The 26,079-nt window shown below is 41.7% G+C and overlaps 1 protein-coding gene across 1 annotated transcript in view; it reads right to left on the reverse strand.

Moving 5' to 3' along the window:
* The window catches only part of LOC139565237 (beta-1,4 N-acetylgalactosaminyltransferase 1-like), a 51,553-nt gene that overhangs the window by 4,394 nt on the left and 21,080 nt on the right, over positions 1-26,079 (reverse strand). Inside the window, exons 2-10 of the mRNA XM_071385408.1 lie at positions 17,545-17,690; positions 17,169-17,312; positions 16,739-16,845; positions 16,558-16,595; positions 14,220-14,397; positions 14,034-14,120; positions 7,772-7,953; positions 4,272-4,415; positions 3,151-3,382 (exon numbers count right to left, since the gene is read on the reverse strand). Coding sequence (XP_071241509.1) covers positions 3,151-3,382; positions 4,272-4,415; positions 7,772-7,953; positions 14,034-14,120; positions 14,220-14,397; positions 16,558-16,595; positions 16,739-16,845; positions 17,169-17,312; positions 17,545-17,690 — 1,258 coding nt within the window. The remainder of the gene's footprint in view (positions 1-3,150; positions 3,383-4,271; positions 4,416-7,771; positions 7,954-14,033; positions 14,121-14,219; positions 14,398-16,557; positions 16,596-16,738; positions 16,846-17,168; positions 17,313-17,544; positions 17,691-26,079) is intronic.

Consider the following 26,079-nt stretch of genomic DNA (forward strand, 5'->3'; position numbering starts at 1 on the left):
AAAGGTGCTAAACAAATAAAAATATATTTTTCAAAGCAGCCACCCTTTGCCTTGATGACAGCTTGCACACTCTTGGCATTCTCTCAACCAGCTTCACCTGGAATGCCTGTCCAACAGTCTTGAAGGAGTTCCCACATATGGTGTGCACTTTTTGGCTGCTTTTCCTTCACTCTGCGGTCCAACTCATCGCTCGTGTTTCTTGGTCCCACATCTTCTTCTAATTGGTGTCCTTTAGTAGTGGTTTCTTTGCAGCAATTCGACCATGAAGGCCTGATTCACACAGTCTCCTCTGAACAGTTGATGTTGAGATGTGTCTGTTATTTGAACTCTGAAGCATTTATTTGGGCTGCAATTTCTAAGGCTGGTATCTGAAATTAAATTATTCTCTGCAGCAGAGGTAACTCTGGGTCTTCCTTTCCTGTGGCGGTCCTCCTGAGAGCCAGTGTTGTCATAGTGCTTGATGGTTTTTGCGACTGCACTTGAAGAACCTTCAAAGTTCTTGACATTTTCCAGATTGACTGACATTCATATCTTAAAGTAATGATGCACTGCCATTTCTCTTTGCTTATTTGAGCTGTTCTTGGTCTTTTACCAAATAGGGTTATCTTCTGTATACCAACCCTACCATGTCACAACACAACTGATTGACTCAAACGCATTAAGAAGGAGAGAAATTCGGACTACAAAGGGACATCGACGAGGCTGTAGAGGAGCGGGTCGAGAGCTTCAAGTTCCTTGGTGTCCACATCACCAACGAACTATCATGGTCCAACCACACCAAGACAGTTGTGAAGAGGGCACGACAACACCTTTTCCCCCTCAGGAGACTGAAAAGATTTGTCATGGGTCCCCAGATCCTCAAACAGTTCTACATCTGCACCATCGAGAGCATCCTGACCGGTTACATCACCGCCTGGTATGGCAACTGCCCGGTATCTGACTGTAAGGTGCTACAGAGGGTAGTGTGTATGACCCATACATAACTGGGGCCAAGCTTCCTGCTATCCGAGACCTACAGTGGGGAGAACAAGTATTTGATACACTGCCAGTTTTGCAGGTTTTCCTACTTTCAGAGCAGGTAGAGGTCTGTAATTATCATAGGTACACTTCAACTGTGAGAGACGGAATCTAAAACAAAAATCCAGAAAATCACATTGTATGATTTTTAAGTAATTAATTTGCATTTTATTGCATGACATAAGTATTTGATCACCTACCAACGAGTAAGAATTCCGGCTCTCACAGACCTGTTAGTTTTTCTTTAAGAAGCCCTCCTGTTCTCCACTCATTACCTGTATTAACTGCACCTGTTTGAACTCGTTACCTGTATAAAAGACAGCTGTCGACACACTCAATCAAACAGACTCCAACCTCTCCACAATGGCCAAGACCAGAGAGCTGTGTAAGGACATCAGGGGTAAAGTTGTAGACCTGCACAAGGCTGGGATGGGCTTCAGGACAATAGGCAAGCAGCTTGGTGAGAAGGCAACAGCTGTTGGCGCAATTATTACAAAATGGAAGAAGTTCAAGATGACTGTCAATCACCCTCGGTCTGGGGCTCCATGCAAGATCTCACCTCTTGGGGTATCAATGATCATGCGGAAGGTGAGCAGGACCTGGTCAATGACCTTAAGAAAGCTGGGACCACAGTCTCAAAGAAAACCATTAGTAACACACTACGCCGTCATGGATTAAAATCCCCCTGCGCATGTCCAGGCCCGTCTGAAGTTTGCCAATGACCATCTGGATGATCCAGAGGAGGAATGGGAGAAGGTCACGTGGTCTGATGAGACAAAAATAGAGCTTTTTGGTCTAAACTGGATGTGAGGAAACATCATTCTTTGGGGATGCTTTTCTGCAAAGGGGACAGGACGACTGCACAGTATTGAGGGGAGGATGGATGGGGCTTGGCGAGATCTTGGCCAACAACCTCCTCTCAGTAAGAGCATTGAAGATGGGTCGTGGCTGGGTCTTCCAGCATGACAACGACCCGAAACGCACAGCCAGGGCAACTAAGGAGTGGCTCCGTAAGAAGCATCTCAAGGTCCTGGAGTGGCCTAGCCAGTCTCCAGACCTGAACCCAATAGAAAATCTTTGGAGGGAGCTGAAAGTCCGTATTGCCCAGCGACAGCCCCGAAACCTGGAGGATCTGGAGAAGGTCTGTATGGAGGAGTGGGCCAAAATCCCTGCTGCAGTGTGTGCAAACCTGGTCAAGAACTACAGGAAACATTTGATCTCTGTAATTGCAAACAAAGGTTTCTGTACCAAATATTAAGTTCTGCTTTTCTGATGTATCAAATACTTATGTCATGCAATAAAATGCAAATTAATTACTTAAAAATCATACAATGTGATTTCCTGGATTTTTGTTTTAGATTCCGTCTCTCACAGTTGAAGTGTACCTATGATAAAAATGACAGACCTCTACATGCTTTGTAAGTAGGAAAACCTGCCAAATCAGCAGTGTATCAAATACTTGTTCTCCCCACTGTATATACTAGGCGGTGTCAGAGGAAAGGCCCAAAAATTGTCAAAGACTCCAGTCACCCAAGTCATAGACTGTTCTCTCTGTTACCGCCGGGCAAGCTGTACCGGAGCGCCATGTCTATGACCAAAAGGCTCCTGAACAGCTTGTACCCCCAAGCCTTAAATCTGCTGAACAATTAATCAAATATTTTCTTAACTCTTCTTGAACTGCATTGTTGGTTAAGGGCTTGTAAGTAAGCATTTCATGTACTCTGCGCATGTGACAAATAAAGTTTGATTTGATTTCTAAAAATTAACTTTTAATTAACAAAGCACACCTGTTAATTGAAATGCATTCGAAGGAATCTGGTTGAGAATGCCAAGAGTGTGCAAAGCTGTCAATGCAAAGGATGGCTACTTTGAAGAATATAAAATACATTTTGATTTATTTAACACTTTTTGGGTTATTTCACTGTTTTGATATCGTCACTATTATTGTACATTGTAGAAAATAGTAAAAATAAAGAAAAACCCTGGAATGAGTAGGTGTGTCCAACCTTCCGACTGGTACTGTATGTATATAAAATAAAAGTATCCCACCAAATAGAGATCTTCAGACCTCAGCGAGACTTCCTGGATAAATAAAGGTTAAATATATATAAATAAATAAAAATTCAAGCCAACCTGAATGCGCCACTCTCTTCAGCCGGGGGTCAAAGCCCACTTTGCGCACTGCGTCGGTGCGACCAAGGAATAAGTTGACCACCCCGCTGGTGAAGGAGCATTTAGGGAAGCCTGGAACAGGTTGGTATTTCACTGCACCCTTTCTGTTCAGACAACCACCGTCCTCCCCATTACCCTCCTCGTACACCAGAGAGAAGTAGAACTGGCCGTGGCCCGCCACAGAGCCCCCCACCTGATCACAGGAGGCAGAGAACAGAGCAGGTCCACATGTAGTAATAATTATTATTATTTTTATAATTTGTAAAGCACATCTCAGACCCAATGTGTAGAATTTTTTTAAATAAAAACAATCCAAAACACAGAACATAGCACTCCCCCCCCCCAAGAGTGTATCTAGATCCTAAAAGAGTTATTCTGCTGTACCCATAGGAGAACCCTTTGATTAACTATTTTTAGTTACAGGGAGAACCCGTTTCGTTTCCATGTAGAAACCGTTCTATGGAGGATTCTACATGGAACCCAAAAGGGTTCTACCTGTAACCAAAAACAGTTCTACCTCGAACCAAATTGGGTTATCCTATTAGGACAGCTGAAGAACCATTTTGGAACCCTTTTTTCCCCAAGAGTGTGGAACACAGACAACAAGCAAAGCTATATTCATGTGTTGTCAGATCCAGAGGGCATGAAAATAGAATTAGCAGAGGTCCTTGAAAGCTTTTCTGAACAGCAGGGTATTGACCTGTGCCTTAAACGAGGACAGAGACTCTGCAGCCCTGACAGTGTATGGAAGTACGTCCTACAGCCGCAGAGCCGCTCAACTGAAAGCCCTGTCACATAGTTATTAGTCTGCTGAAGGGAGATGGACCTGGAGGAGTGAAATGTGCATGTGGGGCAGGAGGGTAGAGGTCAGACAGGTACTTGGATCCAAAGTTGTGGATAGCTTAGTCGGTCTGAAGCAGGATTTTGTTTTCTTCACACCGTCAATATTGTGACGAGAAAGTGTTGATTTGGAGTTGTTTTACCACTGAATTCCAGCCCCAGTCTAAGCAAAACAGGTAATACTTGTTCTAGCCTGGTGACATATCGGGGGGGGGAAATCAGGCTACAGTTACTCTGCTCACCACGTCTAGTTCTGGTGTGGCCTCCATCACCTCCACCAGATTCTCGATCTTGGTTTCGTCTGTGAACAGGAAGTCGTCGTCGACCCAGAGGAAGTATTTGGTAGTAACCTGAGAAACAGCCAGGTTCCTGCCAGCAAACCAGCCCTTTGGGAAGGAACATGTCCTCAAAATTACTTTGTAATCTGTGATGAAAGTATCCTATAAAAAGAGTGGTAAACTTGTTAACAGCAGAATGTGTTCCCGACTCAACAGTTCATTATCAAAAGTCTTTGGGTGCAGGGTTCGAAAGGCATACAGATGTAGGATCTTAATTTCACCAGCACTGTCATCGCAAAATAGTCCTGCAGCAAAGGGATTTGAACATTTAGTACATCATGTTGCTTGATCGGTGATTAGGGTGTTAGCTGGCTAAAATTACACTACATAAGTGCAATACTGTTAATATAACCATGTGTTAGTACAGGTTCAGTGAATTTATGTAAATCCCAAAGCTCATCTGTATTTTCTTACGGTGTGTGAAAATTCACAGCAACAGTGATCAAATTAGGATCCTACACCTGTATAACATAGAAAAGGAAACCCTGCACCAACTGAAATAGAATGTTCTTTAGATCTGCCGACAACCTTCTCTAGCGGTAGGAGAACAATTGGCATGCACCTATTATTTCTAGCTTATGCCACATTGTCATACTGCTTTTCTTCATATTGAACATTTCTTATGTACATGATAAACAAAACACTTTTAAACAATTCCATAACAGCTTCACAATGGTTGGCATGATTATACACCGAGTGTACAACACAGTAAGGACACCTGCACTTTCCATGACAGAGATTGACCAGGTGAAAGCTATGATCCCTTATTGATGTCACTTGTTAAATCCACTTCAAATCAGTGAGTATGTTTACATGCACGCTAATAATTGGATATTAAACTGATTATGGTCGTAGGCAGATTATGCTATAGTCATGTAAAATAGTCACCTTACTCTGTTTATCTTAAATCGGCGTCAGGTCAAAATCTAAGTAAGCATACGCCGATTAAAACACCTGGTTTTCGGAGCAATCTTTCAAATGATTAGGACATGTAAACACCTTATATCAGCGTACCAGAGGTACTGGATCTGCGCATGTGATACCACCAGCCGAGCGAGCCTCCCTCTGTAGCGCGAGTGAAGTGTGTTCGGAACAATGGATGGCTCTTAGAAGTAGTTCGCATACAAACTTTATACGTCCGAACTCAGAATAAAACACGCTTCCCAAAAATAGCATGCGCGCTGTGGTAGAATGTTTAGTTTGATTGACGTTTGTCTGCATTTATCAAAGTAGCATTAGGTAGCCTGATTTCAGGTGTGTCCATGGAAACAGGATTGTTATGGAAATCGTTCTTCTTGCAAAGCACGCGAATGTCTTGATCAAACTATTATATTAATTAAGGGGGGAGTGGAACTCAATATTAGGAAGGTGTTCTTTATGTTTTGTACACTAAGTGTCAGTGGAGGCTGGTGGGAGGAGCTATAGAAGGATGGGCTCATTGTAATAGCTAGAATTGGACTAATTAATTTAATTCCAGCCATTACAATGAGCCTGTCCTGCTATAGCTCCCCCCACTGCTCCGTGTATATTGACAGTCAAAATAAAATCTGATTTTGATATGGTTAGATTGGTGAAAGCAATTTACATTACTGGAGTTAGCGTAATATTTTTTTTAATACCACACAAAATGCCCGAAATGACAAGCTACCCTGACAAACAGTGGTTTTTATCTATCTTGTTACAGAATAGCTTGAACAATTGTAGCACAAAAACTACAACCAGTTTCTATGTTGATAAGAAAAGATGTCAAATGACTTGAAAATGGCAAAAGCGTAACAATTTGTATTTGCATCAGTAAGTGACTAAACGCATCATACAAATATTGATCAGTAAAAAAATATCTGCATTTCTTCAATTGCGGTTTTGTCACAGTACCTTCTGTCTCCTGCGTGGCTGGTGAGCATTGTGAAGGGAAACAGTCTTACCTCTCGGGAACGGGGTGATAATTAAAGTTGGAACGAACGTTAGAGCGCAATGTGGAGGAAGAAAAACAAAACCACTTAACTGCTGATTGCGGACATTTCATCTACAATCTGAGCCAGATTGACAGCGCTCTGACCCAATGAGAATGGGGAAGCAATCATATTTCAGGGGGGGGGGGGTCCCACCCCTGCTACCCACATGTCCACATCGTAACCGTTTGCATCTACACATGGTAGTAAAATGTCTCTTAACCTTCCACTGTGCCTCCCTCTATTCAAAATATGACAGATATTCTTTCTAAATAATATTTATTTTAAGACTTATTGGATGCCATAAGTCAATGGCATCACCTGTCAATGATTTTAGAGGGCGGGATAATGATGTTTAAATGGTTTCACTGTCCAGATCCATCTACACTTGTAAGATATCCAGACAGAATGCTCGTCTTCCTCGGGAGATGGTCATAAACATCTGATAACAATTAGATCACATTGAGTCTTTTAATGGTCTACACCCGTCTAAAAATGTGGGCACAAACATCTGATAACAATTAGATCACATTGAGTCTTTTAATGGTCTACACCCGTCTAAAAATGTGGGCACAATAAGAAGGTGGACAAGATCAGGACAAAGGACACGTTAGAGCCAGGTAGGCTGTGTTTACACCGGCTGCCCAATTGTAATATTTTTTCCACTCATTGGTCTTTTGACCAATCACATTAGATCTTTTCACATTAGCTCTTTTTCAGAGCTGATATGATTGGCCAAAAGACCAATTAGTGAGGGGTGGAAAAAAATTCAGAATTGGGCTGCCATTTCAACAAGCCTTTTGTTTCAACAATAGCCACCATGAATGAGAAAAACGTATGTGACGTCATCTAAATAAACGTGCATGCTTACAAAGGCTGTTGCCTAAACCTGCTCATTTGTCTGACTGCTGCTGAAAATGACAATTCAAACTTCAAGGCTTTGGTGGTTGCCTGCGTTCTTCTCAAATTTATTTTTATTCAATTCTAGTGTGGCCGACTGGAGTTTGTTACAGATGTAGGATCTTAATTTGATTACTCATTTGTTGTTGAGAATTTTCCTGCACAGCTAACGTTTGTAATTTGCACTTCAAAACTTGCCCCAATGGAAAAAAATGCATCAACCCCTACAAAAATATCCATTAATTATAATCCACATTTCCTGTTGCTGCACGATTATTTTCCTGCTGTAGCAAACTGGCTCAAATTAAGATCCTATATCTGTAAGTGTAAGTCTATGGCAGGTTGCCCTTATTGCACTGATCTGCTCCTGGAGACAAATACATACACCTGGGTTAATTAATAACTGACAATAACATTTCAATAAAATGTTATTTCTATTCCTTTCAACTCAGAAATTCAATCACACATGCTCAACATGTATTTTATGTCTATCATCAATTCACGTTGAATGTCCACTTTGAGGTTTTCAATTTGACCAAAACCAGCTTGTACCTGTGCTGGGGGCATGATGTACTGCTCAATGTTGGAGCCGTTCACTTTCTGTGGCTCCAGGCTGTCGTCGGCGATGATGATTTTGATGTCCTTGTAATAGGTCCTTATGCTACTGATGAGGACCTGCAGCTCGGTGTATCTCAGAAACGTCTTGGTGACGATGGTCACCCGGGAGTTGATATCTGCAATGAGAGAATCTCTGGTTTAATGCAGCGACATCCAAGATCCTACTGCAATTGGAGGTGGACGTGTCTGTTTGATTTGTATAATGAAAAAAATATAAACGTAACATGTAAAGTGTCGGTCCCATGTTTCATGAGCTGAAATAAAAGATCCCAGAAGTTTTCCATCCACACAAAAGCTTTACATCCCTGTTATTGCACAAATTTGTTTACATCCCTGTTATTGAGCATTTCTCCTTTGCCAAGATAATCCATCCACCTGACAGGTGTGGTATATCAAGAAGCTGATTAAACAGCATGATCATTACACAGTGCACACATTACCTTGTGCTGGGGACAACAAAAGGCCACTAAAAATTTGCAGTTTTGTCACACATCACAATGCCACAGATGTCTCAAGTTGAGGGAGCGTACAATCGGCATACTGACCACAGGAATGTCCACCAGAGCTGTTGCCAGATAATTGAATGTTCATTTCTCTACCATAAGCCGCCTCTGTCATTCTACAGAATTTGGCAGTACATCCAACCGGCCTCACAACAGCAGACCACATGTAACCATGCCAGCCCAGGATCTCCACATCTGGCTTCTTCACCTGCAGGATCGTCTGAGACCAGCCACCCAGACAGCTGATGAAACGGTGGGTTTGCACAACCGAAGAATTTCTGCACAAACTGTCAGAAACCGCGTCAGGGAAGCTCATCTGCATGCTGGCTGTCCTCACCAGCGTCTCGACCTGACTGCAGTTTGTCGTCGTCACCAACTTCTGTGGGCAAATGCTCACCTTCCATGGCCACTGGCATGCTGGAGAAGTATGCTCTTCATGGATTAATCCTGGTTTCAACTGTACTGGGCAGACAGCATTGTGTGGATGAGCGGTTTGTTGATGTCAACGTTGTGAACAAAGTGCCACATGGTGGCGGCGGGGTTATGGTATGGGCAGGCATAGGCTACGAACACAATTGCATTTTATCGATAGCAATTTTAAATTGACAGATACTGTGACAAGATCCTGAGGCCCATTGTCGTGCCACTTACCGCCATCACCTCATGTTTGATAATGTACAGCCCCATGTCATGACGTTGGGTTGGGGGTAGGTTTATGACAGTCATAAATACCTCTTTCCCCCCTTTTTCTCTCTCCCTACTATAACTGATGTGACATAAGAAAACCCCTTGGTTAACATAGAGATTCTGGGTAACATCAGAAGTGGGGGGAAATGAACTATATTCTGGTAATCCGACCAACTGAACATATGCGGTGGTACTTAAGGTATATTATGTCAGTTCGGTTGCCCTCTGACACATTCTCATCAATGATAGAATGACATAAACTCTACTGTGGAAAGTCTAAACGTCAGAGGTATCGGATTCACATGGAATTGTTGTTTAATTCAAATGTTTGAATATGAAATTATTTGTGAAGAGATGAAATTTAATTTTAGCTTCCAAATGAGAGATTTGTGCTTTCATAAGTTTTCCTCTGCTCACAGTGGCATGCCCCTGTGAAGAGGCATGGGTTATAAACTTTTCAGACACACCCCTCTCCCTCCACCATTGACAAGAATATAACTTTCTGTTCCGGGTACACTAGGATGACGGTCCGGTGTCAGAATGGTTCAGATAATAACTACAGAACTAAGCCAACAGCAGCATGGACTTTGATTGTGAATGGTATGAACTTTGAACTCGTATTCACTACAGAAGTGATATCTCCTAGCCGTTGAGTTTGCAACAGCTAAACGCAGGTTAGGAAGGACAGTCCGAGTATCCCGTCCACTACACACAACGTTACTCCAACGTATCCAGTGACTGCCAGAGACATTCTCCAAAGGACAGAGGACTTGGGTTGGCGATACAGTCTTCCATCTACCACCAACCTACTGAAGCGCAGCTCAGAGTAAATATTTATTGCGTTTTCCTTTTCAAATGGGCGGTAATTTAGAATGCACAAGATACTGTATTTACGATAGCACAGCTTCGGCCCTGTTCCCGTCTCCCGCTCTTTCACTAAGACTCAGCCCCTTCCCTTTGTGTAACAAGCTGTCATATCTATTCCGCCCGCTAGGGACGTTTCCTTTATGACGAGTTTGTAATCAAGTTATGATTTAATTGTGTATGTGTGATTTCTGTGTGATTAGTTAGGTATTTAGTAAATAAATAATTAAACCCAATTTTGTATTGTTGATTCAACTTGTTAGCCAGGATTCTTGCAGATAATCAAGGATTTACAACTTTCAGATGAGACTGAATAAAATGACGATTAATGTGACTTATGCATGTAAAATATTCCTAAATCTTTAAGAGTTTATTCGAAAGATAACAGCTCTATAAATATTATTTCGTGGTGTCCCTCTCTAGTTAATTATATTTACATGATTAGTTCAATCAGGTAATATTAATTACGGAGAAATTATTTTATAGAATAGCATGTCATAGCAATTAATCTGGCAAAGTCAAAGACACGACACCCATGTCACAAGGATTATAAAGCACAGCCCCATGGTCGCAAGGATCTGTACACAATTCCTGGAAGCTGAAAATGCTCCAGTTCTTCCACGGCCGGAATACTCACCATATATCACCCATTGAGCATATTTGGGATGCTCTGGATCGACGTGTACGACAGCGTGTTCTCGTTCCCGCCAATATCCAGCAACTTCGCACAGCCGTTGATGAGGAGTGGGACAGCATTTCACACGCCACAATGAACCACTCTATGCAAAGTAGATGTGTGACGCTGCATGATGCAAATGGTGGTCAAATCAGATACTGACTGGTTTACTGATACACGCCCCTAATTTTTTATTTTAATTAAGGTATCTCTGACCAACAATGCATATCTGTATTCTCAGTCATGTGAAATCCCGTATTAGGTGTCCTTTTAAGGTTTTATACACAATGTTTGCTAGTGGTAGGCACCAATATTGATAGTTCAATAAGATATTGATATATATATAGAACAGGGCTCCGGGCAGCCGAGCGGAAATGGAGGAAAACTCGCCTCCCTGCGGACCTGGCATCCTTTCACTCCCTCCTCTCTACATTCTCATCTTCTGTCTCTGCTGCTAAAGCCAATTTCTACCACTCTAAATTCCAAGCATCTGCCTCTAACCCTAGGAAGCTCTTTGCCACCTTCTCCTCCCTCCTGAATCCTCCTCCCCCCTCCTCCCTCTCTGCTGATGACTTCGTCAACCATTTTGAAAAGAAGGTCGACGACATCCGATCCTCGTTTGCTAAGTCAAACGACACCGCTGGTTCTGCTCACACTGCCCTACCCTGTGCTTTGTCCTCTTTCTCCCCTCTCTCCAGATGAATCTCGCGTCTTGTGACGGCCGGCCACCCAACAACCTGCCCGCTTGACCCTATCCCCTCCTCTCTTCTCCAGACCATTTCCGGAGACCTTCTCCCTTACCTCACCTCGCTCATCAACTCATCATTGACCGCTGGCTACGTCCCTTCCGTCTTCAAGAGAGCGAGAGTTGCACCCCTTCTGAAAAAACCTACACTCGATCCCTCCGATGTCAACAACTACAGACCAGTATCCCTTCTTTCTTTTCTCTCCAAAACTCTTGAACGTGCCGTCCTTGGCCAGCTCTCCTGCTATCTCTCTCAGAATGACCTTCTTGATCCAAAACAGTCAGGTTTCAAGACTAGTCATTCAACTGAGACTGCTCTTCTCTGTGTCACGGAGGCGCTCCGCACTGCTAAAGCTAACTCTCTCTCCTCTGCTCTCATCCTTCTAGACCTATCGGCTGCCTTTGATACTGTGAACCATCAGATCCTCCTCTCCACCCTCTCCGAGCTGGGCATCTCCGGCGCGGCCCACGCTTGGATTGCGTCCTACCTGACAGGTCGCTCCTACCAGGTGGCGTGGCGAGAATCTGTCTCCGCACCACGTGCTCTCACCACTGGTGTCCCCCAGGGCTCTGTTCTAGGCCCTCTCCTATTCTCGCTATACACCAAGTCACTTGGCTCTGTCATATCCTCACATGGTCTCTCCTATCATTGCTATGCAGACGACACACAATTAATCTTCTCCTTTCCCCCCTCTGATAACCAGGTGGTGAATCGCATCTCTGCATGTCTGGCAGACATATCAGTGTGGATGACGGATCACCACCTCAAGCTGAACCTCGGCAAGACGGAGCTGCTCTTCCTCCCGGGGAAGGACTGCCCGTTCCATGATCTCGCCATCACGGTTGACAACTCCATTGTGTCCTCCTCCCAGAGTGCTAAGAACCTTGGCGTGATCCTGGACAACACCCTGTCGTTCTCAACTAACATCAAGGCGGTGACCCGTTCCTGTAGGTTCATGCTCTACAACATTCGCAGAGCACGACCCTGCCTCACGCAGGAAGCGGCGCAGGTCCTAATCCAGGCACTTGTCATCTCCCGTCTGGATTACTGCAACTCGCTGTTGGCTGGGCTCCCTGCCTGTGCCATTAAACCCCTACAACTCATCCAGAACGCCGCAGCCCGTCTGGTGTTCAACTTTCCCAAGTTCTCTCACGTCACCCCGCTCCTCCGCTCTCTCCACTGGCTTCCAGTTGAAGCTCGCATCCGCTACAAGACCATGGTGCTTGCCTACGGAGCTGTGAGGGGAACGGCACCTCCGTACCTTCAGGCTCTGATCAGGCCCTACACCCAAACAAGGGCACTGCGTTCATCCACCTCTGGCCTGCTCGCCTCCCTACCTCTGAGGAAGTACAGTTCCCGCTCAGCCCAGTCAAAACTGTTCGCTGCTCTGGCACCCCAATGGTGGAACAAACTCCCTCACGACGCCAGGTCAGCGGAGTCAATCACCACCTTCCGGAGACACCTGAAACCCCACCTCTTTAAGGAATACCTAGGATAGGATAAAGTAATCCTTCTAACCCCCCCCCCCCTTAAAAGAGTTAGATGCACTATTGTAAAGTGGTTGTTCCACTGGATATCATAAGGTGAATGCACCAATTTGTAAGTCGCTCTGGATAAGAGCGTCTGCTAAATGACTTAAATGTAAATGTAAATATTGATAACTTTCATATTGGTTTATTCTCCCTGTTAACCTACACTATTATGTAAAAAAAAAAGGCATACATGACTGTTCCTGCATGCACAAAACCCTCTTACTGACCTTACAGGCTGTCACATTAGGAAAGTCTGTTTAATAATGTGTTACCAGACAACCGGCAGAGGAAGTTGAAATTAATTTTGATTTAACATCTGGCTTCCCACAGACTGTTATGGTGGTGGATCTGTGATATTATGGGGATTTTTTTGTTGCTTCCACTGGTCCAGGGGCCCTTATGGTCAACGGCATCATGAACTTCACCAAATACCAGGATGAAGGATATCAAGGATCTGTAAAGATTCTGTATGAAGGAATGGTCTAAGATCCCTCCCAATGTCTTATCCAAACTCACAAAGCATTTTAGAAAAAGTCTGTCATTATTCTCACAAGGGGAGGGTGCTCGAGTGTTGAAAACAATCATTTTTTGACCCCTATCTTTTTTACTTCTTAAATCTATTTCTGAGTAATTGTATTACTATAAAATAACATAATTTCTCTCTTTTCTTGTATACAATATACAGCAACTCAGTGTTTTTTATTTTATAGTCTTTTTAGCTCTCTCAATACACCAACATTGCTGATAGCAGTTCGGTGATGGCAGGTTGAAGTTGGTAAGACTACAGAGTTTGGACTCATGATGAAGATGCTTAAAGCTCCACTGTTCAGGAATGGAGGAAGTAGGGTTATGGAATGTTGAATTTGGCAGGCTGACAGCATGTTTGCTCAGCTTTCATATTTTCATCATATGAGGGGTGATGTCATAATTCTCCCTGATGACCTAATCTTGGTACCTGCCGATAGCCATAAGTTCTGCAGTTTAAAGACGCCGCCGTTTGCACATACCTGTAGAAGCTTCATGACCAAAAACAACGAATTAACAATCACATTATCTTTAGTCTACCCTTTATGTCTATCCCCACCACTCTGATTCCGAGTCTTGATCCTCCCCCTATGGTTGATTCATTATCCCCAATTTCACTTTCAGATACTGGCTACATTACAAGGGAATAAAGGGGGATCTCACCGTTTCCTATGTCATATAAAACGGGCATTGATGTCTGCTGGATGACAATGGGGAAGACAGCCTCATGGTGTTCAAACGTGAAGTGAGCTGGTGAAAGAGCAGGGAAGGGTGGTGTCATATGATGGTCTCAGATCATGTGGAGAGGAAGACATGGGTATGGTAGGAAAGCTGGATCGATGGCCTTACCCAAGTCTCCAGTCCTCATCCGGTACACAGTGCTGGTGTAGGTAATTCGTCCCAGAAGATTGTTCAGGTCAGATAGGCTGGTAGACTGGACAGTGATCTCTTTCTCTACCTGTCCCTCTTTGTCCCCCTCTCCAAGGGCCTTGATGGCCAGGACACCACTGGACACACTCAGAGTCACCTGCAGGTACATAACGCCATAGCGTTTTCATAGACTCGGGTCAAAGGTTGAGCAGATGGACCATTTCCCACTTCTATGGAACTTATGTGATTGTACAGTTGTTGAATCAATGTGGTTCCCGTTAGCATCTGCATACTTCGTTCTCTAATCAATTAAGTTCCTCAGGGGTGTATTAAAATTAAGTAGCTGTTAAAAGTTAGATTGAAGCAGAAAAACACTGAATTGAGATTTAGCGTTTAAATGTACAGTTCAAAAATGATTTGTATCTTTTGGAGCATAAAACGTGTTAGCATTACAGTCATTGTAGACAAATGTGAAAAATAGGTGGAAGATTTGTTCTACATGGTAAAACTTTAATTTGAACATGTGCCTTTAATATTTGCGAAACGGTCTGTGAATAGGCAGTTAGCTAGGAAAACATTTGAAAAAAACCTTGTCAATCCTGTTCATTTCAATGCGGTCTCAAAAAGACATACCATAACCGAGGAATGAACCAGTGGGAAAAAAACTATTTGCTGCTTACTTCAAGGAAAGGAAGAGAGTGAGAACCGGTGTGATGGTACTGATGATTTGTTTACATAGCAGGTTAGGATCATTAACGCGGCAGGTTAGGTGAATTAACGTGGCAGGTTAGGAGAACTAACGACGCAGTTTATGTGAATAAACGGAGCAAGTTAGGAGAATGGCTTAGGGTTTGCTACAATGCTACAGTTGACATGCGTCCACTAAATGAAGCTGTTGTTACTCCATCTAGTCAAAACGGTAAAAGCATAAACAAACCATCTGTGGGACAAATCATAAGTATCATAACACTGGGACGAAAGTAACATGCCCATTTTCTCAGATAACTCAGAAGCTAGAATGATGTAGGGAAGTCAGCACGACCATCGGACCCAGAAATGTTTTTAGGTTGTAGAGTTGTGCTTACATATGTACTTTTCTTAACCCATCTAGTGACTAAACGACAGCATAGCTTTTAAGTATCATGTTAGCTAGTCTTCGGTGAGACAAAATTTCAACTGATGACCTGGAATAAAATAAACACATGTTTAAGCACTGGCCATTGCCTCTTCTTAATCATATTTCTATCTAAATGTTTAAAAATGATATGACATCTTTAAAATAATGCCTTAATTGACTTGATTAGCTTCTCACAATATGCTTTTATCGACAGGTTAGAGGTTAAAAAAGATTATTATATAGCTATGATTCTGGGCATCAATTATCTCACGCCATGGAAATGTGATAAGCATGATGAGTTTGCCATTTGTGTAGAGAATATAAATGTTTATTCCATTACGTCACGAGGAGTACGCATGACAAAGCCAAGTGGTGCACGTCTGATTTGTTGGGCTGAACATGAATAGTCATTTAACATTTCCATTAAAGAAAACTTTGGTTAATATAGCTATTATGTGTTCATTTTAGTCCGATAAATAGGCTAAATAAGTCAAAAATAGTGGTTGTGTGACTTTGCGATGTTGACGCATGGTTAATTTGAATGAATTTCGAACCGATATACTTATTTATTGAATCGAGACAAAGAAACTATGGCTGATAGTACCTTTGTAATGCTCCTTACTTTCAACAAACCAGAAAAAATGTAAATAAGACATATTGTGCACTTTTGGCCAGCTGTTAATTTTGCGCCAAGCTTGTTTTAGTTTAGACCTGCCTGGCAGGTACAAAAGTAGTGTTAGTTTCGTTCTCGGTCTTTGTATTTTAAAATACTGTATCCTAGACATTTAATTACAGTTTATAATGGTATAGGACATATATACTGTAAGTTGTTTATCATAAAATATGTTTTTTTTCTAGCACTATCGATCTCTGAGTAAATAGGAAAAAACGAAGAAAAAAAGTGTTACTTTCATCCCGGTTCTCCCCTACATGAAGTAAAAGCTAAGCAGAAAATGGTAGGCATGACACCTGATGTAAAGAACCACCACCAAAAAGAGCAGGTAACTCTTAACAGTAAGGGTAAAATTGACTTTGTTTGTACACTGGCTTTAGCCATAACATACACTGCATACGTTAAGTCAATAAATATCCTGACTGTAAAGTCTATACCAAAGATTCCAATCAAACACCAACAAATAGTTGTTCATTACAACACAAGACCCATAAACCCATGATCAATTCAAAGCGTTTCGAACAAACCGTGTAACTTTGTCTTTTTGCTGCATGGAGAGCTAAACCTGAAATTATATTTTTATAAGCACAATTTAAACATCGAGTTACTAATCTATTGTGTAACTGCTTTGCAGAGAACATACTGTATACAGGTAGTCTTTATTGATGATGGACGGTACATAAACAAAATGGTTATTGCATAGGCTACCTGGTATCAATGTCTTCTGAAGAGGGGCAACAGTGAACCCCTGGATTGGATACTGAAGAGGGGAGTTGGGTGGAGCAAAAAGAAGCCTGTTCAGACTGGAGCTTGTCCTAGGTGATTATCAAATGGGAAATATTAATGTTTCGAGTACAGCACGTACAGTAGGCCGTGGGCATATCTAAGACATACCAATCAATTTAGTGAGTATTCTTCCATTTTTGAAATGGAAGAATATCATGCCCAGAAATGACCTGCTTGCCAGTGTAACGGAATTACAATAAACTAACCACAGTTGGCTTGAAATGTTAAATGGGTGACGGTTGCGAAGCACAGGTCTCGTGTTCGAGCCAGGTATGAGCCGAATCGGGTTACTCGCTAAGCAAGCTACGTGATTTCCGTAACACCAGGTTACATTTGTAATATTTTCACCCACCTGATATGATGCTTCCTGTACTCCTCAGCTCTTCGTTTGACTATGTCATCATACCGGTCTTTTGGAAGGTGATCTTTCAGTACCAACACTCCGCTTCCCTGACAGGTGCAATTGGGTTGTCTGAGACTGGTGGATGGTACGGCTCTATTGATTCGCAGGGACAAATAGATCACAATCTGCAAGAACTGGAAAGGTTCCATTGCTGAAGATAGAGGCCCAATGTACAATTTTAAAACTGGTAAAGTACTTTATTGATTTTCGCGATGGCAGAACCGTCATAAAAATAAAAAAAAGTGTGTTTTCAGGCTTTAACATAACCGGTGAAAGTCTTCCAACTAAAAGTTCAAACAAACAGTTACTGATAAAGAAAATGTACCTTGTTTGCTGAGGAACTAATTGATATGCGTCTTCTTCTGTTGTGCTATGGTGGTATATGAAGGAGTACATCACTGCTGCTGACAGACAGAAAATAGCTAGGACAAGTACCTGCTTGCACCTACCCATCTCTAGAAGACTGCCCATCTGTTAGAAGACAAGAGCATCACATTTTGACCAAGGAAGCAATGTAAAATCTTGAAGGGGCTACCCACTGGGAACAAACTGGTTGAATCAACGTTATCGCCATCATATATATATAATGTTCAAAGTCATCAATCTAAATAAAGGAATTTTGTGGATTTCTTAACCTAAATCCAATGACATGGTTCCACGTTTTGTTGATTTCACTTTTAAATTGTTTAGTTGACAACTCAATCAAATGTACATCAAAACTAGACTTAAAACTGACGTCTGTGGCCCGTGGGTAATATGCTTTCGTCACTCAAAATTACAGCTCTGCTACTAACACTTCACAGGGCAGCTTTTTATTTTATTTTTTGCCAAAAGTTTCAATCACATTTCCAAACAGTTTTTATACAAATTTTTATGCAAATAAAGTCATACCATATATAGAAAAAAGTAATGACAGCTGTGAGAAAAACAGGAAGTTGCGATACAATTGTATAAATTAATTATGCAAGAAATGGCGGTGGAAACGTCTTTATGCGGAAATATTGATATAATAACCAATTTATCGAAAGTAATCTTGGAGTCACGCGAGGATATGGTGTGTTCCCGAGTCCCACAACGACTCGGGAAACCAGGCAGTTTATTAGGACACAGATTAAATAGATTATTAACTTCACAGGGCACTGAAAGTGCACAGAGATGAGCTTGATGCTCCTTTCCAATAAATATTGAGGGTCTTATTCTGGTGACAAGATGATCGATGCTTGACTGCCGTTCAGTGCTTAATTTGAGCCGGATACACCTCTCAGTTTTGGACTGTTTCGTTCCGGAACCTATTTGCCAGGATCCGGTACCTCTCGTGACATGAATAATAATTTCCACTGTTTGCAATGTAAACATTTTAATAAAAGCGATCAAAATGTATTTCAGTTGCCTACTCTGTAATTATCCTGCCACCTAAAAAAAAATAACGTGCTCGAATGTGAAAACGTAGATTTTCAGCCCGCGCCTGATAACTATCTCTCACAGAACCAGAATTTCTATGATCTTTCCTTCTCTCTGCCCTGAGACATGAGCCTGCAACTACCATCTCTCCAGAGTTGTACTTCATCATGTATTTCATTAGAGAATCATAGCCATGGGAAGTACATTGAAATACATTTGCCTGTAATTTAGCCACAGAGGATCAATAGATCACAAAAGAAATCATGTATAGCCCAGCTGTGGGTTGTGTGTAAACCCAATCACAATGCATTGCTTACAGTCGGGAACGCATGGCAAATCGGTCAGTGAACAGCATGCGGCCAAAACAGCCCTTTCGCAATATTTCAAATGCAATTGTGCGATAGCGTAACTGATTGAAATGCTAGTAGTGCGTACCCGCTAACTAGCTAGCCATTTCACATCCGTTACATATACTGTTACAATAGCACAGGTTGGAAAGCAAATGGCTCCTGCTGGAACAAAGGCTTTTCATTATTTATCTTGAGAGAGATAGACTTTTGGCAGGAGCCCATCGGCTATCGTCAGTGAGTGAGATGCACATCATTTGGGTGAGTCGTCGAACCTGAAAAGCTGTTTGATGACTATCTTTTCCTCCTCATATCAAATCAAATGTTATTGGTCACATCCACATATTTTGCAGATGTTATTGCAGACACATTAGTATACATACATACAATAAGACAATGATAACATATGCTAGGGGCCACAACAGATTACAGATTGAAGACCTTAAAAGATGCACACGTATTGACTGTTTTAACAGCTTTCTTATTGGACGAATGTAGAATGGTCTTAATGTACTGCTCGAATTCCTTATAGAAAACATTAGAGTTATCAAGAATATTAACAATTATAAATATCTTGCGGTAATGCCAAAATAAATGCAAAATTGTTTCTGGATGCTCAACACAATGTGTTAATGTTAAATGTCTTTTTTGAGTTTCTTCAGGTAATGATTCGCAAGGTAATACTTATCGATCATTCTGAGAGACCTATTTGACCTTGTTAACAAGCAGGTTCTTGTGTGGTAATAACCATACTTTTTCCCAACAGATATTATTGACAAATGTATTCTAGTAAGTTGTGACATAAGGAATATATACAGTATCCCTTTGAAATAAAGCACGTGTAGATCGGTTGTTCTGAGGAAGTGATGAGAAACATATTTTTCCTATTGTAGAGTCAACTCGATTAATGCGAGGTTAGCTCAAGAAGGTGAGGTCTGGTTACACCTCTTTAACAACATGAGAGTTCCAGATGGAATAGCATCAGACTATGGCGAACTCCAGGTGTGAGTTATATTGTAACGAGATAAACATTCCTCATAATTGAGTAACAATCCTTCTGCATTAAAAAGTTGACTCACCAGGAGGATATGAAAAAAAAAAAAAAGACTTGTTTCTATACAAAATATCCTTACTGTTCCAAATTAAATACCTATGCGGGGGGAATTACACAAAAAATATATATTTTAGTGACCACGCTAAGAATACTTGCCTATGAAAAGCAGATAATTTTGCAGGAATCTTATCAATTTTATAGTTACAAAGTAACAAAATTGAAGCCGATATTATTTTTATTTGTCAAACGGCAGCAAAGGATCGATCATAATTTCACCAGAATAAGACCCCCGATATTTATTGGAGTATAAAACTCCATCACAACATTTTCACCACCCTGTGAAGTTCATAACATATTTTAGCCTAATAAACTGCATGCTTTCCTGAGTCATAGTAGGAGGTACAACACCATCGCGTGACTCCATGTTTAATATGCTGGTTATTATATCAATATTTGCTGCATAAAGCCATTTCACCGATATTACGCGCAAAATTACCGACACAAAAGATCCCACCTTGTCTAGTGCATTTTATTTTGTCGACATTTCAAAAGTTTACCGACAAATTTGCCCTGTCATAAAAAAAAAATGACATGATACACGTCTCTCTGCCCTAACAATGAGTCATTGTCAGCAAAGCAGCACAACAGCTGTCTAGCTCCCGCCTATACTTTATTGAGCTTGGTGCATAGGTCATTACTGTAATCCGTTTTTGAATATTCGATAAGGTTGTTGACGTCACCCACCTGTATTCAATGGAGAGATGCTATTGTAACCCTTGTTATTTGGGTGCTTTTAGGTACAGTCCATATCCTTCCGCCCCTCTACGTCCTCTGATATTAATGTACCTAGACTATTCAAATGAGATGTGTACGTGTTTTAGGAATGCTGCTGAGACACGTAGTCGCATCCTTGCTCATCGTACATTACTTCAAAAACGTCACATAGGTAAGCAATACTTATGTGAGCTGTTTTATATTGATTTAAGTACTTAATATAACGTAGTTCCATGTGTAATGGTGTTAAAGTGATTAGTGAAAATATGTTAGTATTTACAGAGCATTCGGAAAGTATTCAGACCTCTTGACTTTTTCCACATTTTGTTAAGTTACAGCCTTATTCAAAAATGTATTCAATTGTTTTTTCCCCTCATCAATCTACACACAATACCCCATAGTGACAAAGCAAACAGTTTTTTAGATTTTATTTTTTTAGCAAATTTATGAAAATAATAAATGGAAATATCACATTTAGATAAGTATTCAGACCCTTTACTCAGTACTTTGTTAAATCACCGTTGGCAGCGATTACAGCCTTGAGTCTTCTTGGGTATGACGCTACAAGCTTGGCACACCTGTATTTGGGGAGTTTCTCCCATTTTTCTCCGCAGATCCTCTCAAGCTCTGTAAGGTTGGATGGGGAGTGTCGCTGCACAGCTATTTTCAGGTCTCTCCAGAGATCTTAGGTTTGGTTCAAGTCCGGGCTCTGGCTGGGCCACTCAAGGACATTCAGAGACTTATCCCGAAGCCACTCCTGCTCTGTCTTGGATGTGTGCTTAGGGTCGTTGTCCTGTTGGAAGGTGAACCTTCGCCCCAGTCTGAGGTCCTGAGCGCTCTGGAGCAGGTTTTCAACAAGGATCGCTCTGAACTTTGCTCCATTCATCTTTCCCTCAATCCTGACTAGTCTTCATGTCCCGGCCACTTAAACATCCCCACAGCATGATGCTCCCACCACCATGCTTCGTCGTAGGGATGGTCCCAGGTTTCCTCCATACGTGACACTTGGCATTCAGGCCAAAGAGTTCAATCTTGGTTTCATCAGACCAGAGAATCTTGTTTGATATTTTATTAGGATCCCCATTAGCTGTTGCAAAAGCAGCAGCTACTCTTTCTGGGGTCCACACAAAACATGACATAATACAAAACATTAGTAGACAACAGCAGCTCAAGGACAGAACGACAAACATTTTTTTTTAAAGGCACATGTATCCTACATATACACAAACTATCTAGGTAAAATAAGGGAGAGGCATTGTGCCGTGAGGTGTTGCTTTATTTGCTTTTTGAAACCAGGTTGGCTGTTAATTTGAGCAATATGAGATGGAACGGAGTTCTATGCAATAATGGCTCTATATAATACTGTACACTTTCGTGAATTTATTCTGGATTTGGGGACTGTGAAAAGACCCCTGGTGCCATGTCTGATGGGGTAAGAGTGTGTGTGTCAGAGTTGTGTGTAAATTGACTATGTAAACAATTTGGGATTTTCATCAGATTAATGTTTCTTATAAAAAGAAGTGATGCAGTCAGTCTCTCCTCTTAAAAATACTATGCATGCCAGTCTATTGAAGAGCAAGATGTGCCGCTCTGTTCTGGGCCAGCTGCAGCTTAACTACGTCCTTCCTTGCAGCACTGGACAAGAATCAAGATTAGACAAAACTAGAGCCTGCAGAACTTGCTTTTTGGAGTGTGGTGTCAAAAAAGCAGAGCATCTCTTTATTACAGACAGACCTCTCCCCATCTTTACATCCATTGAATCTATCTGTTTTGAACATGGCATTACCTTAGATTGTAAACTGTCATGTCATTTAGTCTCCTCAACTTGTTCAACAGCCACACCATTCATTACCAGATTCAGCTGAGGTCAGGAGCATAGGAAATGATTTGTACCAAATACAATGCTCTTAGTTTTAGAGATGTTCAGGACCCGTTTATGACTGGCCACCCATTCCAAAACAGACTTCAACTCTTTGTTAAGTGTTTCAGTGACTTCATTAGCTTTGGTTGCTGTTGCGTATATGGTTAAATCATCAGCATACATGGACACATGCTTTGTTTAAAGCCAGTGGCAGGTCATTGTCAAAAATAGAAAAGAGTAGATGGCCTAGAGAGCTGCCCTGAGGTACACCATACTTTACATATTTGACATTAAATCAATTCAAAGTTTATTTGTCACGTGCGCCGAATACAACAGGTGTAGACCTTGAAGTGAAATGCTTACTTACAGGCTCTAACCAATAGTGCAAAAAAGGTATTAGGTGAACAATAGGTAGGTAAAGAAATAAAACAACAGTAAAAAGACAGGCTATATACAGTAGTGAGGCTACATACAGACACCGGTTAGTCAGGCTGATTGAGGTAGCATGTACATGTAGATATGGTTAAAGTGACTATGCATATATGATGAACAGAGAGTAGCAGTGGCGTAAAAGAGGGGTTGGCGGGTGGGACACAATGCAGATAGCCCGGTTAGCCAATGTGCGGGAGCACTGGTTGGTCGGCCCAATTGATGTAGTATGTACATGAATGTATAGTTAAAGTGACTATGCATATATGATCAACAGAGAGTAGCAGCAGTGTAAAAAGAGGGGTTGGGGGGGGCACACAATACAAATAGTCCGGGTAGCCATTTGATTACCTGTTCAGGAGTCTTGTGGCTTGGGTGTAAAAACTGTTGAGAAGCCTTTTTGTCCTAGACTTGGCACGCCGGTACCGCTTGCCATGCGGTAGTAGAGAGAACAGTCTTTGACTGGGGTGGCTGGGGTCTTTGACAATTTTTAGGGCCTTCCTCTGACACCGCCTGGTGTAGAGGTCCTGGATGGCAGGCAGCTTAGCCCCAGTGATATACTGGGTCGTACGCACTACCCTCTGTAGTGCCTTGCGGTCAGAGGCCGAGCAATTGCAGTACCAGGCAGTGATGCAACCAGTCAGGATGCTCTTGATGTTGCAGCTGTAGAATCTTTTGAAGATCTCAGAACCCATGCCAAATCTTTTTAGGTTTCCTGAGGGGGAATAGGCTTTGTCGTGCCCTCTTCACGACTGTCTTGGTGTGTTTGGACCATTCTAGTTTGTTGTTGATGTGGACACCAAGAAACTTGACGCTCTCAACCTGCTCCACTACAGCCCCGTCGATGAGAATGGGGGCGTGCTCGGTCCTCCTTTTCCTGTAGTCCACAATCTTCTCCTTGGTCTTGGTTACGTTGAGGAATAGGTTTTTATTCTGGCACCACCCGGCCAGGTCTCTGACCTCCTTCCTATAGGCTGTCTCGTCGTTGTCGGTGATCAGGCCTACCACTGTTGTGTCGTCTGCAAAATTAATGATGGTGTTGGAGTCGTGCCTGGCCATGCAGTCGCGGGTGAACAGGGAGTACAGGAGGGGACTGAGCATTAGAGAAGCTTCCATTAAAGAACACCTTTGAGTTCTATTAGATAGACAGCTCTGAATCCACGATATGGGAACAAGATTACCCACATGTATCGATCACATTTTTACTAATACTGTAGAACTTTTCTTCTAAAGCTGTATCCGTACCAATTGGATGCAGTGATCACAATATAGTGGCTATATCCAGGAAAGCCAAAGTTCCAAAAGCTGGGCCTAAAATATTGTATAAGAGATCCACACCCTGGTACCTCCCATTACACAAACGTTCTATGGAATGCGGGCTCCGAGAGAGGACAAGACCATCATAAATCGATAGAGTTCAATCTCAGAAGCTCCTCTCAGTTCACACAGACACAATAGAGTTCTAAGAAGCCTATTCCACTGGTTCTCAATCCTGGTCCTGGGGACCCAAAAGGTTGCACATTTTTAGTTTTTGCCCTAGCACTACACAGCTGATTCAAATGATCATCTCATCAAAAGGCTTTGATGATTTGAATCAGGGGTCTAGTGCAAAAACAAAAAATGTGCAACCTTTTGGGTCCCCAGGACCAGGATTGAGAACCACTACATTCTGTTGCATAAAATAACCATTTGATGTAACAATATTACAACAATCTTGTAATTTCCCCACCATATGTCAAATTTTTTTGTTGGTCTTATGTGATTAATAAGGAGCATCCAGACGCTGCACTTGAATTTATGAAATGGCTTCTTCCAATTATTGATAAACATGCACCTGTTAAGAAACTGACTGTTAGAACTGTTAAGGCTCCATGGATTGATGAGGAATTGAAAAACTGTATGGTTGAAAGAGATATTGCAAAAAGAGTGGATAATAAGTCTGGCTGCACATCTGACTGGCTGCAAATGTGGCTAAACTCAACAACAAAAAGAAGAAACTGTATTATGAAGCCAAGATCAAATGATATAAAGAATGATGGAAAAAAAACATTGGAGTACTTTAAATGAAATTATGGGCAGAAAGACAAATTCTACTCCATATTTCATCGAATCATCACAAAACTATTTGATTTTGCCAATTATTTTAATGGTTACTTCATTGGCAAAGTGGGTAAACTTAGGCAGGAAATGCCAACAACAAACAGTGAGCCATCGTATTCATGCATTAAAAAAAACTAAGAAAGAAAGAAAAGCATTGCAACTTTAAACTTTGTAAAGTTAGTGTGGGAGAGGTGGAAAATGTATTGTTATCAATCAATAATGACAAACCTCCTGGCATTGACAACTTGGATGGAAAACTACTGAGGATGGTAGCTGACTATAGCCACTCCTATTTGTCATATCTTTAATCTGAGCCTAGAGGAAAGTATTTCACCTCAGGCCTAGAAGGAAGTGATGGGGTCATGATTGGGGTCATGATAGGGGCTGCACCAAATGTTTAATGTATTATAATATGTTGTATTAATAGAAGGGGAGGGGCTATGGGACCCCCCCTCTACATTTATATGGTCCTAGACTACAGATTAACTATATATATATATATATATATATATATATATTCATTGTAAGGTTTTAGAATTGTTCCACAGTCTTTAAGTCTGTGCCTCTTATAAAGAAATGTGGGGTCTGTGAGAAAGCATTTCAATGATAAACAAAAAGCTCTGCAGGGGAGTAGAATAGATAAGAGGCTAGTCAGACATACCTCTATAAATCAACTTGAGGGAGTGGCGTTTACTCCTGAGGCCTTAGAAAACACTGGAACTATTGTATTTCTTGCAAGTTTGTATAGCTGTGTATGCATGGGCTTGGTCTGAGGAGTAGCAGGTAATGACATCACAGGGGGTTGACTACAAGCATGATACAAGCAACTTGGACTTTTCCTATGGGGCAGAACTCAGAAGAGACATCGGTTGTATGTGTGATCTTTGACTTCTG

This window comes from Salvelinus alpinus, chromosome 36 (assembly GCF_045679555.1).
Source record: "Salvelinus alpinus chromosome 36, SLU_Salpinus.1, whole genome shotgun sequence".
NCBI lineage: Eukaryota > Metazoa > Chordata > Actinopteri > Salmoniformes > Salmonidae > Salvelinus > Salvelinus alpinus.